At 48.1% G+C, this 23945-nt stretch overlaps 2 protein-coding genes across 3 annotated transcripts in view; one reads left to right on the top strand and one right to left on the bottom strand.

Annotated features, from left to right (window-relative positions):
* WNT5B (Wnt family member 5B) overlaps positions 1-23945 on the bottom strand; it is a 77701-nt gene that overhangs the window by 22065 nt on the left and 31691 nt on the right. The gene's annotated exons all lie outside the window — the stretch shown is intronic.
* FBXL14 (F-box and leucine rich repeat protein 14) lies at positions 16837-20820 on the top strand. The gene has a single exon (XM_075051125.1). The coding sequence runs from the start codon at positions 17456-17458 to the stop codon at positions 18656-18658; it is 1203 nt and encodes a 400-aa protein (XP_074907226.1). The 5' UTR covers positions 16837-17455; the 3' UTR covers positions 18659-20820.

Here is a 23945-nt window from a genome sequence, read left to right as displayed (position 1 = left end):
GTCACCTCCATAGGTCCAGATCCAGCTGGGGTGTTACAGAAGCTGTAATAAAACCTTCTCAAAGTATCGCAGCACATCAGTCCCTCGTGTCAGCCTCTTTTGTCTTGACATTGCCTTGCCTCATTGAATTGTTACACACTGCTGGAAGGGCAGATTATTCCTGTGTATGTCCTGCCTGTTTCTTTTTGTACTTATAGCCTCAGTTTTATCTCCTGATGTGCTCATGCGCTACCTTTTTCTGCATCTCATCACCTGTCACCCCTGCTGACAGATCCAGATTTCCTTTCACCACTACCTTGCTCTTTCATTTTTCCATGACTCCCATGGCCAATGACATCCAGTCTCACTGTCACCAGGGCATGTAGTGCAGCAAATGCCAAGATATACCTGCCAGTCTCAGCAGACCCAGTGACAGCTGTCCCTGAAGTGCCTCACCAAGGAGAGCAAGAAAGGAGGAAGGTTGCAAGTAAAGGAGAAGTATTAGACAACAAAAGAGGCCAGATACTAAATATTTTCACCATTTAAAACCAGAATAGATAAAAAGGATAGTGATTGTATGAATAAAACGGCTTCTCATTAGTGAAAGATACAGAATGTATGTAAAGCCTTATCAACACTGTCATTTATGCCACAATATTTCACATGACAGGCAACGAGCTCATCTGGAGCAAGACCATCTCACCCGCTACAAAAAAAGGAGCAAACTCCAAGGATAAACCAGGACATAAGCCTCCTCCCTCTCCAGGTGATTCAGTGGTAGTTGTACTCTTACAGCAGATTAAAACCCAGTGTTGAGCCAACCTGGTCCACTGAGACCAGCACCAGATGTCCCAAAGAAAAGTGCAAGAGACTCAGCAGTGACCTGTGGAGCACCTGTAGAAGCTGCATGTGCTGAAACAAAATTGATTTTGATTTTTCAAAATCACGGAGGAAGCAACATAGACCCATCCCTGCAGGTACATAGCTGCCTGGAAACTGTCCATATTTACGATATTCCCAGGAACAGATCCAGGCCATCCGGTTCTTTTTTCCATGGGAACTCCATTTGCATGTTGGCAACCTCAGTCAAGAGCCAGAGACCTGAACCGGGACATGTCTGGCCTGAACAGGGACATGTCTGGCCCAAATTTTGCACTTGTTCCCACAACTACTAGAATACCAGGGTTTCTTGGGCTGCAGCAAATCACCCATAATCACAAACTCAAACCTTCTTAGTGTCCTTTATTTATATGGGCAAGCCCTATAAGAAATTAGACCAGCTCCACTATGTGTAGTCATAATCTAACAAATCACTAAATACATATATTTGAAAAAAGTACAAACCATTATCCTCTGCTGACTGTTCAGTGGTTTAACATGCCCACGGTGTCACAGCTTACTTGCCAAACAGGCACCCCACCTCCTTAATTCGCACTAACAATTTCTTCTTCAGCAATAGTTCCCCAGACCCCGCCGAAGGACCTGCGGGAGGGCAGGCTGAAACACAACAGGCCCAGGCAGGGTTAGGAAGCCCACACTGCTGCTCCCCAACACCACAGGTTTCTAGGAATGAGACTCCAACCCTGTGCTGGTTTTGGCTGGGATAGAGTTAATTTTCTTCCCAGTAGCTAGTAAGGTGCTATGTTTTGGATTTGTGCTGAAAACAGTGTTGATAACCCAGAGATGTTTTTGCTTCTGCTGAGCAGTGCTCACACCGAGCCAAGGTCTTTTCTGCTCCTCACCCCACCCCACCAGCGAGGAGGCTGGGGGGGCACAAGGAGTTGGAGGGGACACAGCCGGGACAGCTGACCCCGACTGACCCAAGGGATACCCCAGACCATAGGACATCATGCTCACTATAGAAAGCTGGGGAAGAAGGAGGAGGGGGGGGGACGTTCAGAGTCACGGCGTTTGTCTTCCCAAGTAACCATGATGGAGCCCTGCTGTCCTGGAGATGGCTGAACACCTGCCAGCTGATGGGAAGTGGGGAATGAATTCCTTGTTTTGCTTTGCTTGTGTGCACAGCTTTTGCTTTACCTATTAAACTGTCTTTATCTCAGCCCACGAGTTTTCTCACTTTTACCCTTCTGATTCTTTCCCCCATCCCACTGTGAGGGAGGTGAGTGAGGGGCTGTGTTGGGCTTAGCTGCCGGCCGGGGTTAAACCATGACAAACTCTTAATGCCATCTAGCCAACAACTTTCCCAAGTGTTAAGTTTACATGGAGGATTAACCATCCTAGAGGGGTATAAGACATGAGGAAAGTGAAAAGAAGAAAGTACATCCCTCCTTTATTTGTTTTCCAGGGGTCAACCCTGGGAGCTGGTTTGTTACCTGCCATAGCTGACCGCGGCACAGAGCCCTCAAGCAGTGACAGGAGGGCAGCCCTCATCCTGCTAGAGAGCTGATGCTGGCTGCAGGATTTGCGTGAGAACTCTGGACTCAGATTACGGTGGTTACGAGCATGTACGTCAGCCCTCCTTGAAGATAAGGAAGGATAAGAGGACAAAGTTCTCCGACAGCATGAGCAAGGAGGCAGTGAAAGGCAATCCAAGTCAAAGCAACTTCTTTGCAGAGATTTCAGAACAGGCCAGGGGATGGGAACAGCTGGATATTTTAAGTTGTTTTCTTCCTTACTCTGATCTTGCAAAGCACAGAGCACTCTTCATCCTCCCTAAAGGGATGTCTAGATCCTCCAGTCCCACTGGAGTCATCCCAAACCAAGAAGATTTATGTCTCTGCATCTCACAGACCTGGACCTCATTTTTACTCTGAGTAGACATATATATATTCCTTTCAGTTTGTTCCATACTCTGTAATAATTACATCAACTGGCAAAGAAAGTCAAATATTTTAAATACAGTTAAGCTGCTGCTGCAGTGGTTCTTAACTCTCCAGGAGTGAATGACCAGGGGAAATAGGGAGATGCATGGTTACTGCTCTGTCTCAGACATTCAACACCTCGGTGTAGGTCACAGGGACCGGTGTCAGACTGACTTGGATCAATAGCCTCCTGTCAGTTAAATCATTGCCAGCAAAGCTTGATATATACATTTCCAAAGGAAATAGTAAGCCATGGAATAAAATCAAATCGAATTTAATGTCTCTCCTTCCAGTTAGAGTCTTCAAAGATGCTCTTATAAAGTCCACTCTAATGAAAATAATATTAATGATCATCTCTTCCTCTACTCTAGAATTGCAAAGCAAACACATACACCCCATACATTAGACCCCACAACTCTAACAGCCACTATTTTCCCCTTACCTTACAGAAAGGGAAAAAGAGGTGCAGGAAGGGCTGTGTAACAGGTTCAAAACAGTAAATCTGTGGTGCAGATTTACCTCCATTCAGCAAAGCATTAAACCAGGTGCTTGAAAATAAGCATATGCCTGCTCATTTTTGCTGAATCAGGATAAAAATTAAAATCTGCTTGCTTTTTCCTTTCTTTTGACCACCAAATACTTCTGCCATCAATTAAATGTTGTTCCTGCTCAAATACAGTGCATTCAAAGTGCAAGTAATAAACAAAACATTTTGGGAATAATGCCCCAGTGTATCAACTGTATCATCTACATAGTTATCACAGTTTCCAAACCAAATTAAAAACATTTTCCAAGCATGCTTATTACGTTTTAGTATTAAAAAGTATACACAGAAAAGGCTGAAACACTATAAATAAAGCCTATATCAGAAGATTACACTGATTTAACCAATTTCAGAACTTACTTCTATACCATCATACTTCAGTGAAGGCATTTCCTGTTAATTCTGGATGCAACAGACATAAGCTAAACCCGTTCAAACTGTCTGGGAATAGACTGCATATACATTTGTACCAAAAAGAAGATCATTTTATATCTCACCTTTATTCTAGCACCAATCATGTATATGCAATTCTAACTGCAGAAAATAAAGTATCTTATTTTGGATCTTGTTTGTAAAATGCTATCATAACATTATTACCTGCCTAAATAAAGAGTTTCCAGATACAAATTTTCAGCAAAACATGTATTCATGCAAACTTAATCTGGAAGAGTTGTATCAGTGTATCAGTGTTGTGTAGGTTAATTAGCCTTTAAACCAAAAGCAAAGCCTTCAAAATTTAGATCGGTATGATTTAACAACCAGACTGTTCAGTTAAATCACTGCATTTGTTTTTCTTTTCTAAGTAGATAAAATCTAATATTAGGAACAAGGTGTTGTGCCTCTTTTCAGTGACACATACGATCCTATATGTAAACTCAGTGAGCACCTTGAAAGCTGTGGTTTATTTGAGGTCCCTACACTGTCTGGCATCTCACTATGTAAAAAGCTGTGACTCTTTCTCTAATTTCCAGTCTAAATTTATTCATGGCCAGCTCACACCCATTTGTTCATGTGCCAGCTTGTGCCTTAAAGCTCAGGATGCCAAAACTGAGGCCAGAGCCTGACAATATGGTTCTTCTGGCAGCATTACCAGGGTAATAAAGACCTCTCCCCACTGGGGGCTCACCCCAGCTCTGTGCCGCAGGACACTGCTCTTTCAAGGAGCAGCCCCTTGACTATATAAGCAGTTAAAAAGATGATATAAGGAGTGAAAATGATTCAAAATTAAACTTACAAAAAAAGAAAAGACCAGGTTTTACTTATTTAACTGCCTGGACTGTTTCACGTGGGAATCAGAAGCACAGCGGAGCAGGGCAGGAACGCGTGGCCAGAGGGGCTGAGCCACGGTGGTACCACCTTCACCTGAGTTAAATTTGCATGGAGCTGCACTGGCACTTCAAGAAAAGTTGTATTCCTGGGAGGTTTGTGGATTGTGAATCCGTTTCCTGACCGATTACTTAAACCCATATTGCTGCCAAAGTCCCTGTGTTATCAGGGCAAGGCCTGAAGTGCAAGAACACAATAGTAAAAAACATGGTTATTTAAATCTAAGTCTTAAAAAATTAGTAACAAAGCATTAATTTGAAAGATGCCTTTGTGTGAAATTACCTGCTTTGGAACAGATGAGGTTTCCAGTGTAGCAACTAGTATTTGCTGCTTTGTAAATCCTTCCCTGAGCAGAAAGAAAAAAGAACTGGAAAAGTAACTAGAATTGCTAGCGCACTTTACTCAAATTTATTCCTTTTCAATAACTTAGAATTTGACTCAGTTTTCAAAGCATATTATATAGATATTTTAACTGCCAAAGCTATCCAAAACCCTTCCAAAAAAAGCTACACTTTTTTCCTTCTTCTCTCCTCAACATGAACTGTACTGTGACATTTTTGCTGGTGGTACAGACACTAGAATAGCACCCATCTCCTCCTCCCACAGCTCTGCTTGCCCAGCAGGGCTAATGAAAGTCAAAACTCGCTTTATATCAACACAGCCAGTGGCAGTTGTCACCTGACCGGCTTTCCACCCATTGCGAGGTTTTCTGAGCACATCCTGCACTCCACCGGTGGGGACTTCATCCTCCGAAGAGCTCGGCCCACACCTAGCCTTCAAAACAAGGAATCAGATTTCAGAGGTGCCTGTGGAAAACTGCGCTTTTCCTTTCCTGCTTTTGACATGAAAAATGTTGTAACCACCAGAAGCAAAACTCCAAGGGGTTAAATTATCTGGAAAATGTAGGTGCTTATCTAACACCTCATCTACTCAGAAAGTGGTGTACAAGCCCATGAATGATGGACACCGGAGAATTTGGCCCTATGCTGTTCTGAGAGCCCAGTTGGTAGTACCCACATTTTGCAGCCCTTCAAATATGGATTTTAAAGTCACCGTTCCTGCAGCAGGTGCAGCTGGGCTGGATAAGGGCACCCGATTCAGATCGTTATGATCCTGCAGACTTCAGAAAGGCACTTGGATATTTTGACTTCTAACGCCAACCAGTTTTTCAATCCAGTTTGCTATCAAGAACTGAGGGAGGGCAGGACTGCTTCTTTTGACGCAATGTGGGTTGATGACATCTTTGAATGATCATACACCTACAGCGTCAGATGGCATGAGATTGTCACCAGGTCTCAGAATCACACTTGAAGAAGGAAACAAGCAACTACTGAGTGATTCTCATTCAGGTGAAAATTCAGGTACCTACACGATCGTGTGCTAATTTATCAGAGGGAAAGGCATTTTCCTCAGAAGCAAACAGAGCTTGGAAGACTGAGGCTAAAATCCTCTCCTGTGGCCAAATTTTACCCTGGGCACAAGGTGGACATCAGGTCAGGTCCCCTGCAGGTGATGCCTTGAACAAAGGCAGAGAAGGAAAATTTTACTGTATCGCTGTACGAACAAACTTTTGCTTGCTTGAAAACTTCAAAATTTTGGTATGTACTAATTAGATAAGAAAAACCTTGAGCTTTGTCAATGGTATGTGCTAAAGGCGCCAACAGACAGGAGGCCTCGGGCCTGATGTGCCTTGGGCCCTGATGATAAGGTTTGAGCTCTGCTGAGTTTTTGTGATTAAAAATTGCCAAGGCCAGTTAACTAGGATAAAGAGATGGCCCACACTGTGCGTGACCAAAGGGTGGACACTATGTAAATGATAATATCAGTATGTATGACTGGAATAATATAACTTTCTGCTTGTTGTAGGTAACGGTGTGCACGATAGGTGGAGCGATCCCCTGTGCACCCAGTGCTCCAATAAAGAATGCCTGCTTTCTAAAACTCCAAAATCGAGCCTTAGAGTTTCTTTAACCGGCTTTTTCGGTAACACAGGGACAGCCTGCCTCCCCTCCCCGGTCACTGAGGCCGCATCACACCTTTATGCTAATGGTACTCTCTGGCCATATAACACATGGCACTTAAATTGCACTGCATTGGCATTTCCAGCAAGGAGCACGTACAAAGCCGACGATTTGGCACAAACAGTCCTCACTGCGGTAATTTTGTCTGGAGCCCTGCTGATCTAGGCAAGGTGGGGATCTGACCTTGTGTCTGGTGACTGCAGCAAGGGCTCAGGTCGGCACCTTGTCTTCCCAGCACCGCTGCTGATTTGCTTGGCCATCTCGTTTGGGTTATAACTGAGACTCTGAAATTCAGTTCCTTCATCTGCCAGTGGGAGGTAAATTTACTTCAGGACCGGTATTGTGATCTTGCCTGTGGATGCTGTGATACGTTACAGGCTCTAATGCATTTAAAGATCCTTCAGTGAAAACATGTAAATACAGTTAAGTCCATGTTCATAGTAATGCCTCAGGCAAAACTTACCAAACACAAGAGAACAGTCTATAGGAGACAGCTTTTTTTTCAAAGAAAGAAATGTGTTTGTTCTTCCCTTGAAGCTAAAGGGAAAACATGTACCCAGTGGGAGAAATCCAGTAGGTTAAGTTCTTCCAACTGCCACTCAAATAGAGAAAATTAAAACTATCTCTTTTATGCTACCATCCAAAAGGACATTTACAGTACCAGAGATTCCTTTCCCCATTATCTTGAACATATTTATTCTCTCTGGCAGTATGTTATTGAATATGTTGACTAGACAGGGCTAGGGAATTTCTGTAGGTGGAATGGCTGTACATCTGGAATACAATCTTGGGTTTTTTGACAAATACAAAGTCCTCACAGTGAAAAATGTGTTTGTCCTGCAAAAAATAGTGTATTTGTAGAGAAGGCAAGGATTGCTCGCCTTGCAGGTGAGGGAAGCATGCTGCGTTGCATAGAAGGGTTATGTGTGTGGTGTCTTGCACACTTGCTTGCAGGTGCGTACCACAGAAAGCTGGTGTATGAGGATGTATGCACCCATCCCTGCAGCGGGCAAGGTGTAGGAGGAGAGAAGGAATTGCCTGAGTCTCTATATTGCAGGGAAAGCAAGAAATCCTATTAAGGATTTATGCTGTTGCAGCAAAATAACTTTCCTACTTGAAGCAGAAGCCAGCTTTTTCATTGTCTTTACTTCACTCGTGCTGACAGCGTGCAGTTCTTCAGTCAAGCCCAGTGCCAGTTTTGTACTGAGAGATTCATCACTAGGAAACGGGCTACCAAGCCTCCTACCTCCTGTTTCTGCTCTCAGTCAGGTCACAATTTCAGTTGCCTTTGAGGTGTATTTCCAAGACTTCGAGTGAACTGCCTTCATATTGCTGAACACTCATAGCGTGAAAGCAGTTATTTATTACATGAATGGGTTTGAAAATATAGTCACGTGCACATTCAAAAATATGTCTAGAGAAGGCATGTATGGGAGATGTCTGAGAAGACATTTGTGCGTGGTGTGTAATAATTATAATGTTTTCATTTACACAGCATCTCCTCCACGCACAAGGGAATATAACAAAATGTAACTAAAACTGCATATCCTTACAAATAAAGGGAGAGAGAGCATTTCATACAAAGGTTAAACAAAAAAATCTGTTTAATGTTACTTTGGGGATTAGAGGAACTGGAGTAAAACAAACATCCAGAACAAACTTTGAGGGGTTGCTTCAGGAAAAGCACGTGTGTGAGTGTGTGCCATCACATCTGCATATTCAACACATCTTGCCGGGACAGCTCAGGAAAAATAGGAAGCTGGAAATTTTCAGTGTGGGAATTAGATGGAAGAATGTGAACCATTCTAAACAAAACATAGCGAAGTTGCCAGCTGACTTGCTAAAATGCCAGTGCTCTCTAGGATCCCTTGAAACGGAGCTGAGGACTGGCCTTGCCGTTCAGGCAGTGGGTAGGGAGCCAGGAGATCTGGGCTGTATTCCTGGCCCTTCAACAAACCCAGCATGTGACGCTGGAAAGTCATTCAGCCCTAAGTTTCCAAAAACTGATTTCATGCCTATACTTCTGGGCACCTAGCGTGAGACAGTGTGAGCCCAAACATGCAGGATTTCAAACGAAGTTAAGCTGCAGGTATTAACTTCCCATCCATGCGGAAGATACATTTTGGGGCTCAGTTTCATCATGGATGCAACGGGGCTAAAACCTGTGAAGCAACACAAAATGCTACGAAGCTGCAGGTATTACATGATTACATAGACCTCTCATTTTGCCAAAGGAGAGGTGCTACAGATATGCTAAGGAGTATTATTTAGTTACCTGTTGTCTCCCACGTCCTGGCAACCATTGCTGTTCTATAAATATTTTCACAGGTTTCAATACCTCTGAAGATTTTTGTTTATGTTTCCTGCTTCTGGGCATCAAGGAATAATCTTCTTACGAAAGGATTTACTGTTCCAAAAGGAACATAAAGAATACAGACCAGGATTGCTGGCAAAAAGTGTGGAACAACACCACCGACAAGACTAGGAAAATACTAGATCTCAGGGGTGAAATAGTGGAAAGAAAGAGGCTTTTCCACATAATTTAGTCAGCATGTATGCTGGGGGAAAAAAAAGAGTAAAAGCAGTATTTCTAGCTTACGTTTTCCTGTGCACACACATTTTTTAAAAAAATTTGGAACCATCTGGATTAAAGAAAGTTGTGTTCTCATTGTACGTGACAGAATCTGGTCACATAGAAGATTAATTTACATTATACTCTAGGCAAAGGATTATTGTGTTTTTTTCTGAATGGTGTAGAAACAAGTTGAAAGAACTAGCATAAAACATAGATCTGGTTTTACCCATTTATATTTCCACCTCCAACACGTGAACTCTGTACTTTCTTCTTACCCTGTCTGCATCTGCCCTTAATTTTACCCTCATATTTTTAGAGACTATTTTCAAGATTTTTGTCGTGAGCAGGTAGGTAACATACATTGGTGAATTAAGCAGTTTGAATGGGGGTTTAGAGTGTCCACACGTACCCAAGAACAGAAACAAGAATGAAAGTAGTTTCTGAAAGGCACCTCCTTTTGCCACCACTTCTCTGTGCATCCATTGGAGTTGCAGCAGGTTACTTTCAGAAAATCAGGGGAATTTAGCACCAACAGTTTCTGCAGTGTTACTTTGAGGAACAAGATGTTAAAGTAACCTTCCTTTGGCCAGAACTAATGCAAATCCTCTATTAAGTATAAAATTGTATTTTATATCTTTATCCTGCCTTCCATATAAAACTGTATTTTGTAACTCTCACCTGCAGTTTGTGCTGGGCTCTAACTGTGACTGATTTTCACAGCATGTTCCCAAAACAGTACTGCCCTATTTTTCAGTTTTCCTCTAAGAACTTTCTTTGGAGGCGATGCTTGTAGGGCAGGTGACATAACTTTGTCCAATTCTAGTGAACTGCCAATTTTAGAATGCTATTTACTACCTGAAAATGTGCTGGTGGCCATGGTCCAGAGAGGGAGGAGTTAAAAGTAATGCTCCAGCAATCCATGGCTACAAAAATCCCACACAGCTACATCTGTACCCTCCCTGGGCCGAGTTTACCTTCTTGTGAGGTTTCCTCTAACTCTTGCTATTGCAGGAATATATGAATTACCCATCCCTGGACCTCACTCCTGGAGCCCCATGCAAGGCTTGACTGGAGAGGGACAAGCCCAGGTACTGATGCCTTTTCTTCCTTGGAGCTTCTGACAGAGAGGACAGCAAGAAGCTTCCCTGACAGACAGATGAGCCTTACTCGCAAGGGGGCCAGTATTGCTCTATCTGCCCTGACTGCATGGAAACCTTCGGTAGAGGGGAGGCTGCATCCACTCTTCTCCAACCTCAGCCAAAGGCCAGAACATCTCCTCTGTCCCAGGCTGGACGTGCTGGCTGTCAGTGGAGTTACACACACACAGCGTCCGGCCATCTCTGCTAGGTTTTGAACTAAACAGTCATTACAGAGGAAGATTTCACAAACCTGCTGCTGTAACAGGTACTACACAGCACGCTGGACACAAATATTTCTGCTGTGACTGCAGGGGCTGCCCCATTTAGGTAGAGTTGTAGAGGTCTCAGAGTTCAATTCCCAGGAATGGCTTATCAAAGCAATTACTACCTGAAAGGTCTCTTTGGTTTTGTGCAACTGCTTTTAATAATAATGATTACATCAGGTATTTTTTGCCATCTCCATCTTCTCTGGTACTGCTAATAAGGAAATGACAAAGCCCAACATTTAAAATAGCACCCAATGCAATCAACTGCAAGTGCTGAGGTTTCAGATTTTACATCCTGCCCTCCCAGAGCACTTTCCCTTTGATGATTATAACCACTGAGTACTGAGCTTCCTATAAGCCACGAAGGGTGTGACATGCGTGGCAGAGTCAGAGAATTGCCTGCGGCCAAGGGCCCAGGTCGCTTGCTCTAACCACCAGACAGTCCTGTCCCACAAGAGCAGACAAGACATACATGATATGTACATGGCATTCAAGTACAGTTGCCTGGACCATAACGTATTATTTTGGTTCTTCAAGCAATCCTTTCATTTATGCTTGGTTCAGTCTGTTACAGCAGTAATAGTCACTGGCCAATTGATGGCAAAACTGGGAGTATAGTCCAGACCTCCCACGTTTTCCATCCTCTGACCATTCCTCCTCATACCAGCATAGTTACATTCTTGTCAGCTACTGACTGACAAGTAAAATCAAAACGTGAAGAAAATACCCAAATCCCAAAGGCTCAGATTTAGTGCTGGAGTCTGCACTGACACATCAGCTCTGAATTTTGCCCCAGCACCTAACCACAGATTCACAGTATGCTGTATTTTGAATAAGCCATCCCCAACACTACAAAACACACAGCAGATTGGAATTACTTTATGCAGGAGGAACCATGTAATCCTAAAATAAAGATTCGTGTAGCACCTATTAAGAGACATGATACCTGCAAAGTACAGAAAAAACACCAGGTTTTTATTTTTAAGGAAAGCTTCACAGTGACCTAAGCTTGACCTCTGCATGCAAGAGGATCCTAATGTTACAATTTCCAAATAACCCACTGATTAGTTACATTTTCTTTATAATCTCTGGTCAAAAAAAAGATCATGAACAGCATGAATTCCAAAGGGAATCCATTCATGTAACAGCCCTATCCTGATTTATATACATCTGTATGCATGTACATAGATATGTATATATGTTTATGTATCTAAAATATGCACATTACACATCTGTTCTGCGTACACTTAAATGCCTAGCTCTTAATAGAGATCTTTGTCATGTAATTACTGGTTGCCTTCACAGAAGGGTTCTAGGGGATCATTTCTGCTTTATGTTCAAGAAAGCAAAGGAACCTCTAAAACACCCCAGCGCAGCTTCTATGACACCTTGCCAAGAGCAGAACAGCACTACAGTAGTAGTCAGGAGTCCACTCAGCGTGAAACAGTGATGAGCACCATGTTCTCACCATGACAAGCTGGCAGCCTCATTTTGCTGAGCCATGTCAGAAGACAGTGGCTTAAGTGTCAGCAATGCAAAAAGACCATTTTGGTCTTGTTCATACACAAAAACCATTCCCCAAATTGACTTTTAAGAAGTTCCACTAAACCAACTTCAAACCCAGTTTAAGACCACAGGTTGTATCAGGCTCAGTTGATTTTTGTGGACACGCTTCAAATCTAATGAAGAAGGTCTGGAAGCCAATTTGTGAAGGACAACTGTAGCCCTCTGTGGAGTGTGGCTGACGCTAGAACTTGAACGAGTCACAAAGTAGCGTTAACTGAACTACTCATTAAGCCAGTTACGTTTTTTGGAGAGGAGAAATTTCCCCACTATAGCTTAGACTGCGGTGAAACACTTTAAACTGAGAAGTAATGTAGTGGTGGGCTGGACAAAAGGACTGAAACCCCAACATCAGCAAGTCACAGGAAAGTAGCTAAAGGATTGTATCAGGCTACACCCCAAACTGCACCAGCCTGCAGCCTCTGCAACAGATGAGGGAGGCTGAGGCCATCCATGCCTTCTTTTTTGCAAGGGTGGGAAGTAAAGCACCACCATTTTAAAAGAAAGCCTAGATCTCCAGAGCTGTGTGCATGAATGAGGACCCAATGGTCTCCTACCTGCCTAATACTCTTTTGACCATCATAGCTGCACCGAGTGGAGTATGCGAATCTGAGCAGCCTCTATAGCCCTCCCCTGCAGCCTTCTCTGCTCCCTTGGATGAAGCTACCTTGTCCCTCAGGTGCTGGGATGTGGGACAACGCGGTCAGGTGGGGCAATGGGAGTGATTAGCGACTGCAGGGTGCAAGAGAAGGCAAGAAGGAACACAGTCCCTCAAGGAGCCAGTTCAGGGAAAGGAGTACAGTTAGCTAAGCAAGGCAGAGAAATATATTACTGTAGGAATTAATTTAAGGCTAAATGGATCAAAAGACAGAGAGAAGGATTAGTGGGGCATGGGCTTTACTGTTCAAGCGGTTTTGTGTCATTTCTGTCCTGCAGTACCAGTGACCACCACCCACAGGTAAGAAAAAGCCAACTGCCAAGCAGATTCCTGTGGGTAAATTCACAAGTGTTCCATTCCATGGCTGAAGCTGTAAAAATGCAGGAAGAACAGGAGTAGGGTGCCAGAAGAAAAGGAAGGGTAAGGAAGGACTCTGTATTTGTTATCTCTTAAATAATTAATTTGAGCCAAAAGTTACCCTGCAAATTGAGAAGCAAAAGAAACAAATAGGGACAGACAGAGATGGGAGCTGCAGTAAGACCTGGTGGACTTTATGCCCAATCATGCAATAGAAGATGCAGGACAGATGATGGTGCAGCTTTATCAGCACGAATTACTTCCAATCGCAGAAGCCACAAGTGAGTTATGCAGATCCTCCTGAACCCCTGCCAAGCAAAACTGTCCAGCCTCCGCTGAACACCGGTGTAATTGGGGAAAAAAAAAGAACGAAACATTTATCTGGCAAGTGCTTTCAGAAAGAGAAAGCGGCTGTTGGGAGCTGCTTAAGGGGCTGGAGTGCTGCAGACTGTTCCAAGGGGACAGATCAGCCGTCAGAGTGCGTACGAGGCAGGCAGGGATTTTTAATAAAACGCAGTTTATCGCATGGTGATTACCACCTCCTATTTATACCATATGAGATCATGAAAAACATGGCACATATTTCCTTACTCCTGGAAACACAAAGTCAACTGAACAACCATGTGATAAATTGGTCCTTTTCATGCACTTTTACTTTGTCTTTCTAAACCTCTATTTCCAAACATCTGTCACTTAGACAAAGTGAACAACAAAAATCTACTAGAAAAATACTTTCTGTGCCCTCCCCCCAAAAACCAAACCCACAGTAGATTAGGATTAGGAATCTAAATTCCAGGGCTGTTCCATTTAACGTGTAAATCTTAATTGTTCGCAAGGAAGCACAGAGGCTCAAAGTATGCAACATGTGAGAAAGGGAACTTCGGGGCCTCCAGAAAATCCATCATCTGTTTTCTAACGCATCATCTATTTCTATTGCTGGTTACACACAACAGGCATTACAGACACAACGTGCTAAGACATAAAGAAAAAAGTATTTCAGGTAAGCTTTTATGCCTTAAAGAGCACGCCCTTCCCTACTCCCCCTCAAACATGGCTGGAAGGTGAAAGCCTTAAGAGAGGAAATACCGCATTATTTCCACGGTAAGATTCTGCAGTCAAATTCAGGATAATACGGTAAAAGACTTCATTAGCACTCTTTCAGAATGACTTGTATAACTTGCTTGTAGCTTTGCCAGTTATGAGTAATGCAACAATCACTAAGATACACCAACACCACCTTTGTACCACATTTCTTTCACATGTTGCCTGATGTCTACCGGACTCAGCCTTCTCGTAAGCAATCCCGCTGTCTTCAGCCAAGCAATCCTCGCCAAGGCAGGCCCACACGGCCCATGAGATGCCGCACCTTTCACCTGCTCCTCACTTCACGGAAATTCTCCTTTCGGCTGCGATGGTCTACAACTAGTCTGAGTGCAGTAGATCTGCATTGCGGCTGCTCAGCAAAATCTATTGGCCCTAATCTTTTTCTTATTAACCCGATGGTTAACCACCCTTTCTCCGACAGCACAAAACTAAATAAATAATGCTACAAAGATCATTTTGCACTGGGTGACACCCCGGTACAGCGTCTGTGTGGGACTGCGGTTCCACGATCATTAAAACCAGGTCTATGCATTTCTGGATCACCCAGGAGTACAAATTTGATCGGGATTGGGCCAAGGCACGTGATTATGCTTCTGCTGAATGAGCCAGAGTGCACGACACAGAGCCAACGCCAATTTTGCGCTGGCCGTATGCCAGCCGCAGGGGTGCAGACGATACCTGATCTGGCTGGAGTTGTGTACAGTGATACCTGATCCGGCATAAAGACTGCTAGTAAAAAGTTAACCTGTCAAAAACTTCTTGAATTAACTTGAGCAGGCAGAGTGAATGAATACCAGGTCAGCGCTTCACATCATGTGGCCACCCCATTTTTGAGCCAGTAATAGGAGTTGTACTGCTGGCTTTTCTGCGTTGCCAAACCACAGTCTAACGTCGATAGCGATGCTTATATGCATGGGGATCTCACTGTAGGATCAGGGCCTCGGAGTCCTTCAACTTGCCTTGCCTTCAACTTGAAGCAAAAAGAAAAAAGCAGAATGAAACCTAAACCTTCAAACTCTAAGTAGTCAACAGAGTCTACTAATATGAAATCCGTATGTGAAGATGGAGCCGTGGGCATTTCTGTAGCAGATAAATTTAGATGATGATTAAAATAGAGCCTATTCTTTCAGGTTAGTGAAAGTCTCGGTACAGCAAACACGCCAGTAACTAGGCTGATTTTTGCAGTATTTTCGTAATCCAAACAGTATTAAAAATGCGCCCTGTCGTGTTGAACAACTGTGAACTTTATTTTTTTCTTTACAGCTCTTTGGCACAGAAGGGCAGCCCCGCTCTTTTGAAACTGTTTTGAAAAGCCTTACCTGATCTCTGGTAGAACTTAACCCATTTTTAACACTGCCGCAGTACTGCCCAGTGTTGAAGCATGCACAGTTACCATTACACAAGGCTACGGACACGTAGGAAACGGGGATTTCAAACATTCTTTCTTGAAATTGCTGGAGATCACTTGGAAATTGCACGGTTTATGTAAGTACTCCAACGATTTTCAGAGCTAGCTCAAGAAGACCATTAGCTGAAAGCCATTTTCAGACGTTTTTCCATTTCCCAGCACGGAGGCCCTAAAACGGTCCACCCAGAGGTCTAGCAACCTTGACAGTTACCCAGATCTCCGAGCTATTTACAGCCACGCTCCTATCGCTCCTGCAGGGATGCCAAGACAGAAGGTTCCCAAACTTTGGCCCTCAAGGCCATCAGGCAGTCTCAAGGGCAAGCCGCGGATTGCGGCGGCCTGCGCTCCGCCCGGCACGGCCGAGGCAGTGGCCCGCTTTCCCCTTGCCGCCCCGTGCAGCAGCATGAGCCCCTGTCCCTCCTCACGGGGCCGGGGGCTCCCCAGAGAGCTCAAGGGTTTGTTTACCAGCCGGCCCAACGCGGCCCACGGCTGAGGCGGGCCGCTGGCAGACGCCGGGGGCTCACGGGGAGCGGGTGAGCAAGGGAGGCCCGAAGCGAGGGGGGCTGGCCGGGCTGCGGTGCGGGCCCGAGCCGAAGCGGGGCTGCCATCTGCGGCTCGACCCTCCCCTCACGGAGCGCTCCGCCACCCCCGCCCAGGCGGGGACAAGTCACCCGAGGGTGACAACGCAGCGCCCAGCCACGACTCCTCCACGCCGACAGGGCGGGAAGGGGGACGAGGTCCGCCGGCGGCGCTCGGGGGTGGTGGTGGTGGTGGGGGGGGGGCTCAGTGGCGGCGCCGCCGGCGGAGGGGCGGCGGGGGCGGGCGGCGGGGCGCAGCAACGGTTAACGGCGGGGCGCAGCGAATGGGCCGCGCTGTTTCCAGGGCGACGGCTCGGAGTGTTCCGGATCGTACCATTGCGCAAGCGGCGCGGGGGGGGCCGGGGGAGGGGGGGGAAGGCGAGCGGCGCCGCCGCCAGGCCCGGCCCAGCGCCGCCTCCTCCCTCCCTCCCTCCTCTCCTCCCCCCCCCCCCGCCTCGCCTCGCCGCGCCTCCTCCCCCTCCCGCCCGGCCGGAGCGCGGCGCCGGGGCCCAGCAGCGAGCGGCGCGCGGCGGAGCGGAGCAGGCGGCCGGCGGCGGCCGGGCCCGGAGCGGCGGAGTCGGTACCGGCGGCGGGGCGGGCCGGGCCGGGCCGGGCCGGCGCGACCCCCCTGCCCTCGCTGCCTTCTCGCCGCCGCGGGATGCGGGCGGCCCGGGGCCGCGGGCTGTGAGCGGCGGCAGCGCGGAGACAAAGGGAGGCGGCGGGGCTCGGCGGCCGGCACCAGGGACGGAGCGCGGGGGCCGCCGCCGCCGCCGGGGCGCACCCGCCCGCCCGCCGGGAGGCGGCACGATGCGGCACGGGGCGGCGCGGCCGCAGCAGCGCGGCGGCAGCAGCGGCGCGGCCCGCCCGGCGCGGCGGTAGAGGCGGCGGCGGCCGCAGGGCGCGGGGCCGGGCCGGGCCGGCGGTCGCGCAGCAGCGTCTCCCGCGGGCCGGGCCGCGCCGCCCGGGCCGGCGATGTGAGGGGCGGCGGCGGCGAGGAGGAGCGCGGCGCGGCACGGCGCGGAGCGGAAGGCGGGCGGGCCCCGAGCGGAAGCGGGCCGGGCCCGGCGGCGAGGAGGAGCGCGGCGCCGGCGGGGGCGGCCGGGCGCGGGCGTGCGATGGAAACGCACATCTCGTGCCTGTTCCCCGAGCTGCTGGCCATGATCTTCGGGTACCTGGAGGTGCGGGACAAGGGCCGCGCGGCGCAGGTGTGCACGGCCTGGCGGGACGCCGCCTACCACCGCTCGGTCTGGCGGGGCGTGGAGGCCAAGCTGCACCTGCGCCGCGCCAACCCCTCGCTCTTCCCCAGCCTGGCGGCGCGGGGCATCCGGCGGGTGCAGATCCTGTCGCTGCGGCGCAGCCTGAGCTACGTGATCCAGGGCATGGCGGACATCGAGAGCCTCAACCTCAGCGGCTGCTACAACCTCACCGACAACGGGCTGGGCCACGCCTTCGTGGCGGAGATCAGCTCCCTGCGCTCGCTCAACCTGAGCCTCTGCAAGCAGATCACGGACAGCAGCCTGGGCCGCATCGCCCAGTACCTCAAGGGCCTGGAGGTGCTCGAGCTGGGCGGCTGCAGCAACATCACCAACACCGGCCTCCTCCTCATCGCCTGGGGCCTGCAGCGCCTCAAGAGCCTCAACCTGCGCTCCTGCCGGCACCTCTCCGACGTGGGCATCGGGCACCTGGCCGGCATGACGCGCAGCGCGGCCGAGGGCTGCCTGGGCCTGGAGCAGCTCACGCTGCAGGACTGCCAGAAGCTCAGCGACCTCTCGCTCAAGCACCTGGCCCGCGGGCTGGGCCGCCTCCGCCAGCTCAACCTCAGCTTCTGCGGGGGCATCTCGGACGCGGGGCTGCTGCACCTGTCGCACATGAGCAGCCTGCGCAGCCTCAACCTGCGCTCCTGCGACAACATCAGCGACACGGGCATCATGCATCTGGCCATGGGCAGCCTGCGGCTGTCCGGCCTCGACGTCTCCTTCTGCGACAAGGTCGGGGACCAGAGCCTAGCCTACATCGCGCAGGGCCTGGACGGGCTGCGCTCCCTCTCCCTCTGCTCCTGCCACATTAGCGACGAGGGCATCAACCGCATGGTGCGACAGATGCACGGGCTCCGCACCCTCAACATCGGCCAGTGCGTCCGCATCACCGACAAGGGCCTGGAGCTCATCGCCGAACACCTCAGCCAGCTCACGGGCATCGACCTCTACGGCTGCACCCGCATTACCAAGCGGGGCTTGGAGCGCATCACCCAGCTGCCCTGCCTCAAGGTGCTCAACCTGGGACTTTGGGAAATGACTGAGAGCGAGAAGGTCAGGTGAGAGGAGGGGGGTGCCCCGAGACCTCCATCTCCTCTGGAGGGACTCACTGACTGACTGACTGACTGCTGCAATGGAGGAGAGAAAGAGAGAGAGAGAGAGGGGCACGCACAGAGCCACGCTACCCACGCACCCTGGCACCGGAGGGAGGAACACAGAGAAAAAGTATATCCTTCAACCCTTCTGTGCTGCCTACCTACCCTTGCTCTGGAGGAGGAGGAGGAAGGGGGGGCAGGAGGGGAGAGAGAAAGCACCTATCCTTTTTCCAGGTCGTGCCTCCAGCTGCACGCTGGCGAGACAGAGCTCCCCCTTCCCCCACAGCATCCTTCCCTGCGGAAGAGGCAGAAGCCCAAACTTATGCACTGGGGCTAGAGACACCCCTCTTTATCCCCACTCCCTGATTCCATCCCCTCGTGCACTAAGGATGGATAAAGACAGACCCTTGTTCTGCCATGTATTCAGAATAGATTATTTTTGGTTTATATAAAAGGAGAGTGGGAATGGAGATGGGAACAAACAATAACAGCAGAAAAGGCTTCCTAGCTACACTTACGTACCCAGCTACCCAGTCATCCTGCACTGGGCACAGACACAGCTTTTGGTAAAGTAACCATTCCACCTCTGCGCTTGCCCCTCCCCTGTCAACTGGGAATTGTGACAGAAATACTGCTCCCTAGGTACATTGATTTTTTTTTTTCTTTTCTTTTTTTTTTTAAAATCTGTTTGCAATCTCCAGTTCCATGTTATTCTCTGCTGTGGGTGGATACAACCTCCTGCTATTCCAGTTCTCCACTGCACTGAGACTAGGGACAGCTACAGCCTCTCCTTTTGTCAGTACATTTCCGTGTCATCCTGCACTACGGTTGATAGAAAAGCCTAGGCACTCCATTCTTTCTCCCCATCTCTCTACTGGAGATGAAGATACCATTTCCTCCTTCTCCTCTCTCTGTGGGGACAGGACACGGACCCCAGTCTCTTAAGCCTTCCTGTGCACTGGGGGACACTGACAGTTACCGAGACTCGTCTTCCCTTTCATCATTCTCTCTTTTTCTCCCCTCCTTCTTCTTGGCAACAGGGATAGACATATCCAGCTACATATCCATTCCTCTTTGGGTCAGGGGTGAGTGGGTAGAAGGGGTGGCTAGCTCCCTTCTACCCAGGGGACTTGAGGAAGAATATCCAGCTTCATTTCTGCTTCATTTGAGATACTGTGACCCGTTTTTATTTTGAAATGCATAAAAAAAATTACTGCTACAAAAACAGCCTCTTACTCTCCCACCTATCCCTTGCTTACATCCTGTAACTGATCACAGTTTTCCTCACTCATTCTCTTCTTTACAGTATTCATTTTCTTACACGGTTTTATTTTTAAAGACATTTGAAGTTGCTGTTCTTGTGGATTTTTTAAGTACATTTTTTTTCTGCTGAATATATTCTATATATATAAATATATATATGATGTCTGGCTACCTCGTTTTAATTTGTTAGTTTTTTTTTTTTTCTTCTCCTCAAAAGCCCTGGAATTCTTACAGGAAAGAGATTTTGAGACTGAAACATTTTTGTGCCTAGACTGGAATAATGCCCCTTGGGTTTGTTCTTTTTCTCTCCCTCCCCCCCCTCACCCCCCCCCTTTTTTTTTTATTTTTTATTTTTGTTTTTAAGCTTGCCCTACTGTGTCCCACCTTCACATTCTGGTTGTGCCTCTTCCTCCCTCTTCACTGGGGACTGGGGACCCAAACCGTGCTTCTGCGTTTTTACTCTTCTAGCACAAACATGTAACATGTGAGAATCCACGCTGAGGATTGGGCTACTGTTAACAGAAATGTGTAAAATGCAAGTTCGTTTTAAAAAAATTTATATATATAGATATATGCAAATGCTTTCCCCTCCCCTCCCAAATCACCTACAAAAGGTCACTATGCCAGGCTTCCTGTTCATAGGTGGAAAGGAGCAGAGCTGGCCTGCAGGCCCTGAGGCTGCAATGTGACAGGGAGGAGACTGAAGTTCATCTGTCTTATCTCTGTTCTGTCAATAAAATGGAGCTGGGTCTTTAGATTTTTTTTTTTTTAATTATTATTTTAAAGAGGAAGAGTAAGTTTTGGTTTTGTTTTGTTTTTTTTTTTAAAGAAAAATATCTTGGCTTTTTTTTGCTTATCTGTTCAAAAATCTCAAATCCTCCACAGTAACAGGCCAGACCACGGAGTTAACGCAAACCCAGAGACCCCTATGGATTAATTGTACTGTTTGTGAATTTGTATAAAAAAAATAACAAAGATCCTCTTAAAACATTTTATATTCTTACAGTAAAAAGGTTAAACATATTTATATAATAAAAGAGGAAATATGAAGTATGTTTTTGAAAAAAAAAAAAAAAAGCCGTATCTGTGTTGTCTGTGCTTTTTAAAGGCATGTATCTATTTATCTATCTGTTGGGTTTGGTAAGTACGCTGTATGGCTCATGCCGGGGGTTTGGGGCTGCTCGCTCTTGTTCCAGTGGGTGACGGAGGAGGAGAAGGAAGGAAGAGAGCCTGGTGCCTCCTGTGCAGGATGTTGAGTAACATCATCGTGAAGAGTTTGTAAGGAAGGGGTTTGGTAGAACCAGCCTGGTCTGCAAGGGCGCTTGCGGCATCCATGGGGAGAAACAAAGTTCAGCCGCCCATCGGCGTGAGGTGTCAGCTCAGTTTCAGGTCAGACAAACCAAAAGTGCTGAAGCTCGCTAACAAGTGAATTGAGTATTCGGCAGTACAGGAAGGTCTTTGGGAGGGGGGGACAGAAGGGCTGTGTTTCCTAATTTTGCAACACTCCAGGTAGATGGCAGAGGGTTTCTGTGATTTAAATTGAGGCCCACCCTGGGTGGAAGACCCATCAAATAAAAACATTGCCCAGCAGCAACAGCCACCAAAAACCGTGCCCTCGCCAGCGCACAAGGGCCTGGAAAATCCAAAATGTCTTGGTTGGTTTCCGCTGCCCAGGCAAAGATTAAAGAGGAAGTAAAGTGGGAACATGTAAAAAAAAAAAGTTTGAATAATCTAAGGTGTCCTTTGTCCTATACCATAATCTTTCTCCTCAGCGTATGACTTTTAACCCAACGGGGTCCCTTTTTAGCCTTCGCGAGGTGGGTTTTTTATTGTTGTTGGAGATGGAGCTTAAGCGGTGTTTACAGGGCAGCGACAAAGCCCGTCTCCCCCCAGCCCGGCAGCGGGGCTCACTCGCCCCGCTGCCCCCTTCCTGCCTCGAAGGAGGGGGAATGCGAAATGGTGGAAGAAGCCGGAGCCATTGTTCAGGAAAGTTAAAAGAGGAGCTGTCCTTGCTTGCTTGCTCAGTCATGCATACTCAATCTGGCCGGGCCCGGGTCCCTATGGAAAGGAGGAGGGCGATTCTTCCCCTCTTTTTAACATTCCTCTCCAGGCCTGGCTGTATTTAAGCTGCTTTCCTCCGCGCCGAGGAGGAGGAGGGAGGGGGATGGTCTGAAGTTCCTGTACATTTGCATTTTAAGCACTTCCAGCACTGAGCAGGCCACTTTGTTCCCCCCGCGCAACCCCGCTCCGGCAGCCCTGGCTGGGGGGCTGCTCCAGGTGGGTCGGATGCCCCACCAAAGGAGATCCCCTCCGTCTCCAGGCCGGATGGCCCCGGCTGCGTAGCCTCTGCCTCCACAGGTATTTTTGGTTGAGGCTGGACCGGGCATACTTCTTTGTTGCCAGCTCTAACCACCTCACCCCTTTTATGTTGGTGCTGCATTTCAAAGGGGAAAATAGCGCCCAACTCTGGCCCTCTTAAAAAGAAACGCCATCTCCTCCACACCCCAAGGACCTGGACTATCTCAAGGTTTGGACTTTGGGGTGTGTGTTGTTTTTTCCTCCTCCTTTCCAAGACTTCCAAGCTTTCTGCTGGGAGTCCATCACAAAAGCTGCATTGTTCGCTTTAGGGAAAGCCACCACAATTGGATCTAATTGAGCCTGACACTATATCCATCTTCCTCTACTTGGAGGGAGGTGTGGGGTCTGTCTTCCCTGCGTTAAGAAAAAAGTTTACAGTAACTTCTTGACAAAAAAGACCATGTATGTATGAACGTTATATACAATGGGAATTCCAGATCAGGTTCCCATTACCGCTGAAAACGTAAATGTTCCTGGGGTAGGGAGCAGTTCCAGCCAGGAATGGGGAATGATACATCTCTCAAGGTAGGTTTGTTTCTGCTGGATTTGAGTGAAAATGGCACCTCCTTATTAAGCCCCATGTTCACATGGATAATGGTGGGCCATCTCTGTCTAAATATAACGTGTGTGCTCATAAGTTCTGTAATCAGAACTAGGACAGGATTATTTTTTTTTTCTTAGAAAAAAACCCCAAACTTCGTCTCCCCACTTAGAAAAAAACCAAGCCAAAAGTAGTGCCCACGTGGTCTGGCATGCTCTTTAAGGGCAACCCAAACCAAAGGAAGCTGCCGAAACCAAAGCCTCCCTGAAGCCCAGCGTTTAGATGCCCTGGGCTGTTCCCGTAGATGGAGCAAGCGCTCCTCATGCCTTCCTCTCCTGCCGCAGCGTGACAGCACCACCTCGGGCACAGACGCAGGCCTCCCTGTCTAGCGAGGCCAGGGCTGGGGGAACGCATGCGTTTACTAGTAAAGAGAAGGGTTTCTTAAAATAAATAATCCATTGCCAACAACCATAGACCAATTACCACATGACTCCTCAGGGTAACAAGGAAACTTCATTTTCACTCTCCAGCCGCTCTTGTATTTTTGAAGATGACTCAGTTGGCAACTGGGGTAGAAAAACATACCCACCCCCCACCCCCCCGCATTTGGACGCGAGCTGGAAGTCTCCCATCTGTGTCAGCGAGCCCGCGGTCCCCAGCAATGGCTTCGGTGCCAGCCTTCGCTGCTGCGCCCAGCAAAAGAGCAAAAGCCCTCCCAGCCCAGCCAGCCGTGCCAGTTGGGGCAGCAGGGTCCCCTGCCTACAGCTGCGCAAGCCAGGGCACGGAGGATGAACCAGGGACCTGCTTTGTGGACCGGTGGCTGTGGGGAGCAGAGGGGCCACGCTCAAGAGGCGGTGGCAGAAAGCGGAGCAGAGCAGGAGCGACATGAAGGAGGGATGAAGGGACTGGTCAGGAAAGGAGGCAGCCGGGCACCAAGGGGCAGCAGCGGGGGATGCCGGCTCGCAAGCTGCAGCGAAGTCCTGCATGTGGGGGGGTCCCTGGGCTGCTGCAGCAGCTGCTGCCCGGTCAGAGGCAGTGGCTGCCTCCTCTCCCTGGGAGATGGGGAGGAAAAGGAGGCTCCACCTGGGTCCTA

The sequence above is a fragment of the Buteo buteo genome, chromosome 19 (genome assembly GCF_964188355.1).
Source record: "Buteo buteo chromosome 19, bButBut1.hap1.1, whole genome shotgun sequence".
NCBI classification, from domain to species: Eukaryota; Metazoa; Chordata; class Aves; order Accipitriformes; family Accipitridae; genus Buteo; species Buteo buteo.
This window is presented reverse-complemented; position numbering and strand designations above follow the sequence as displayed.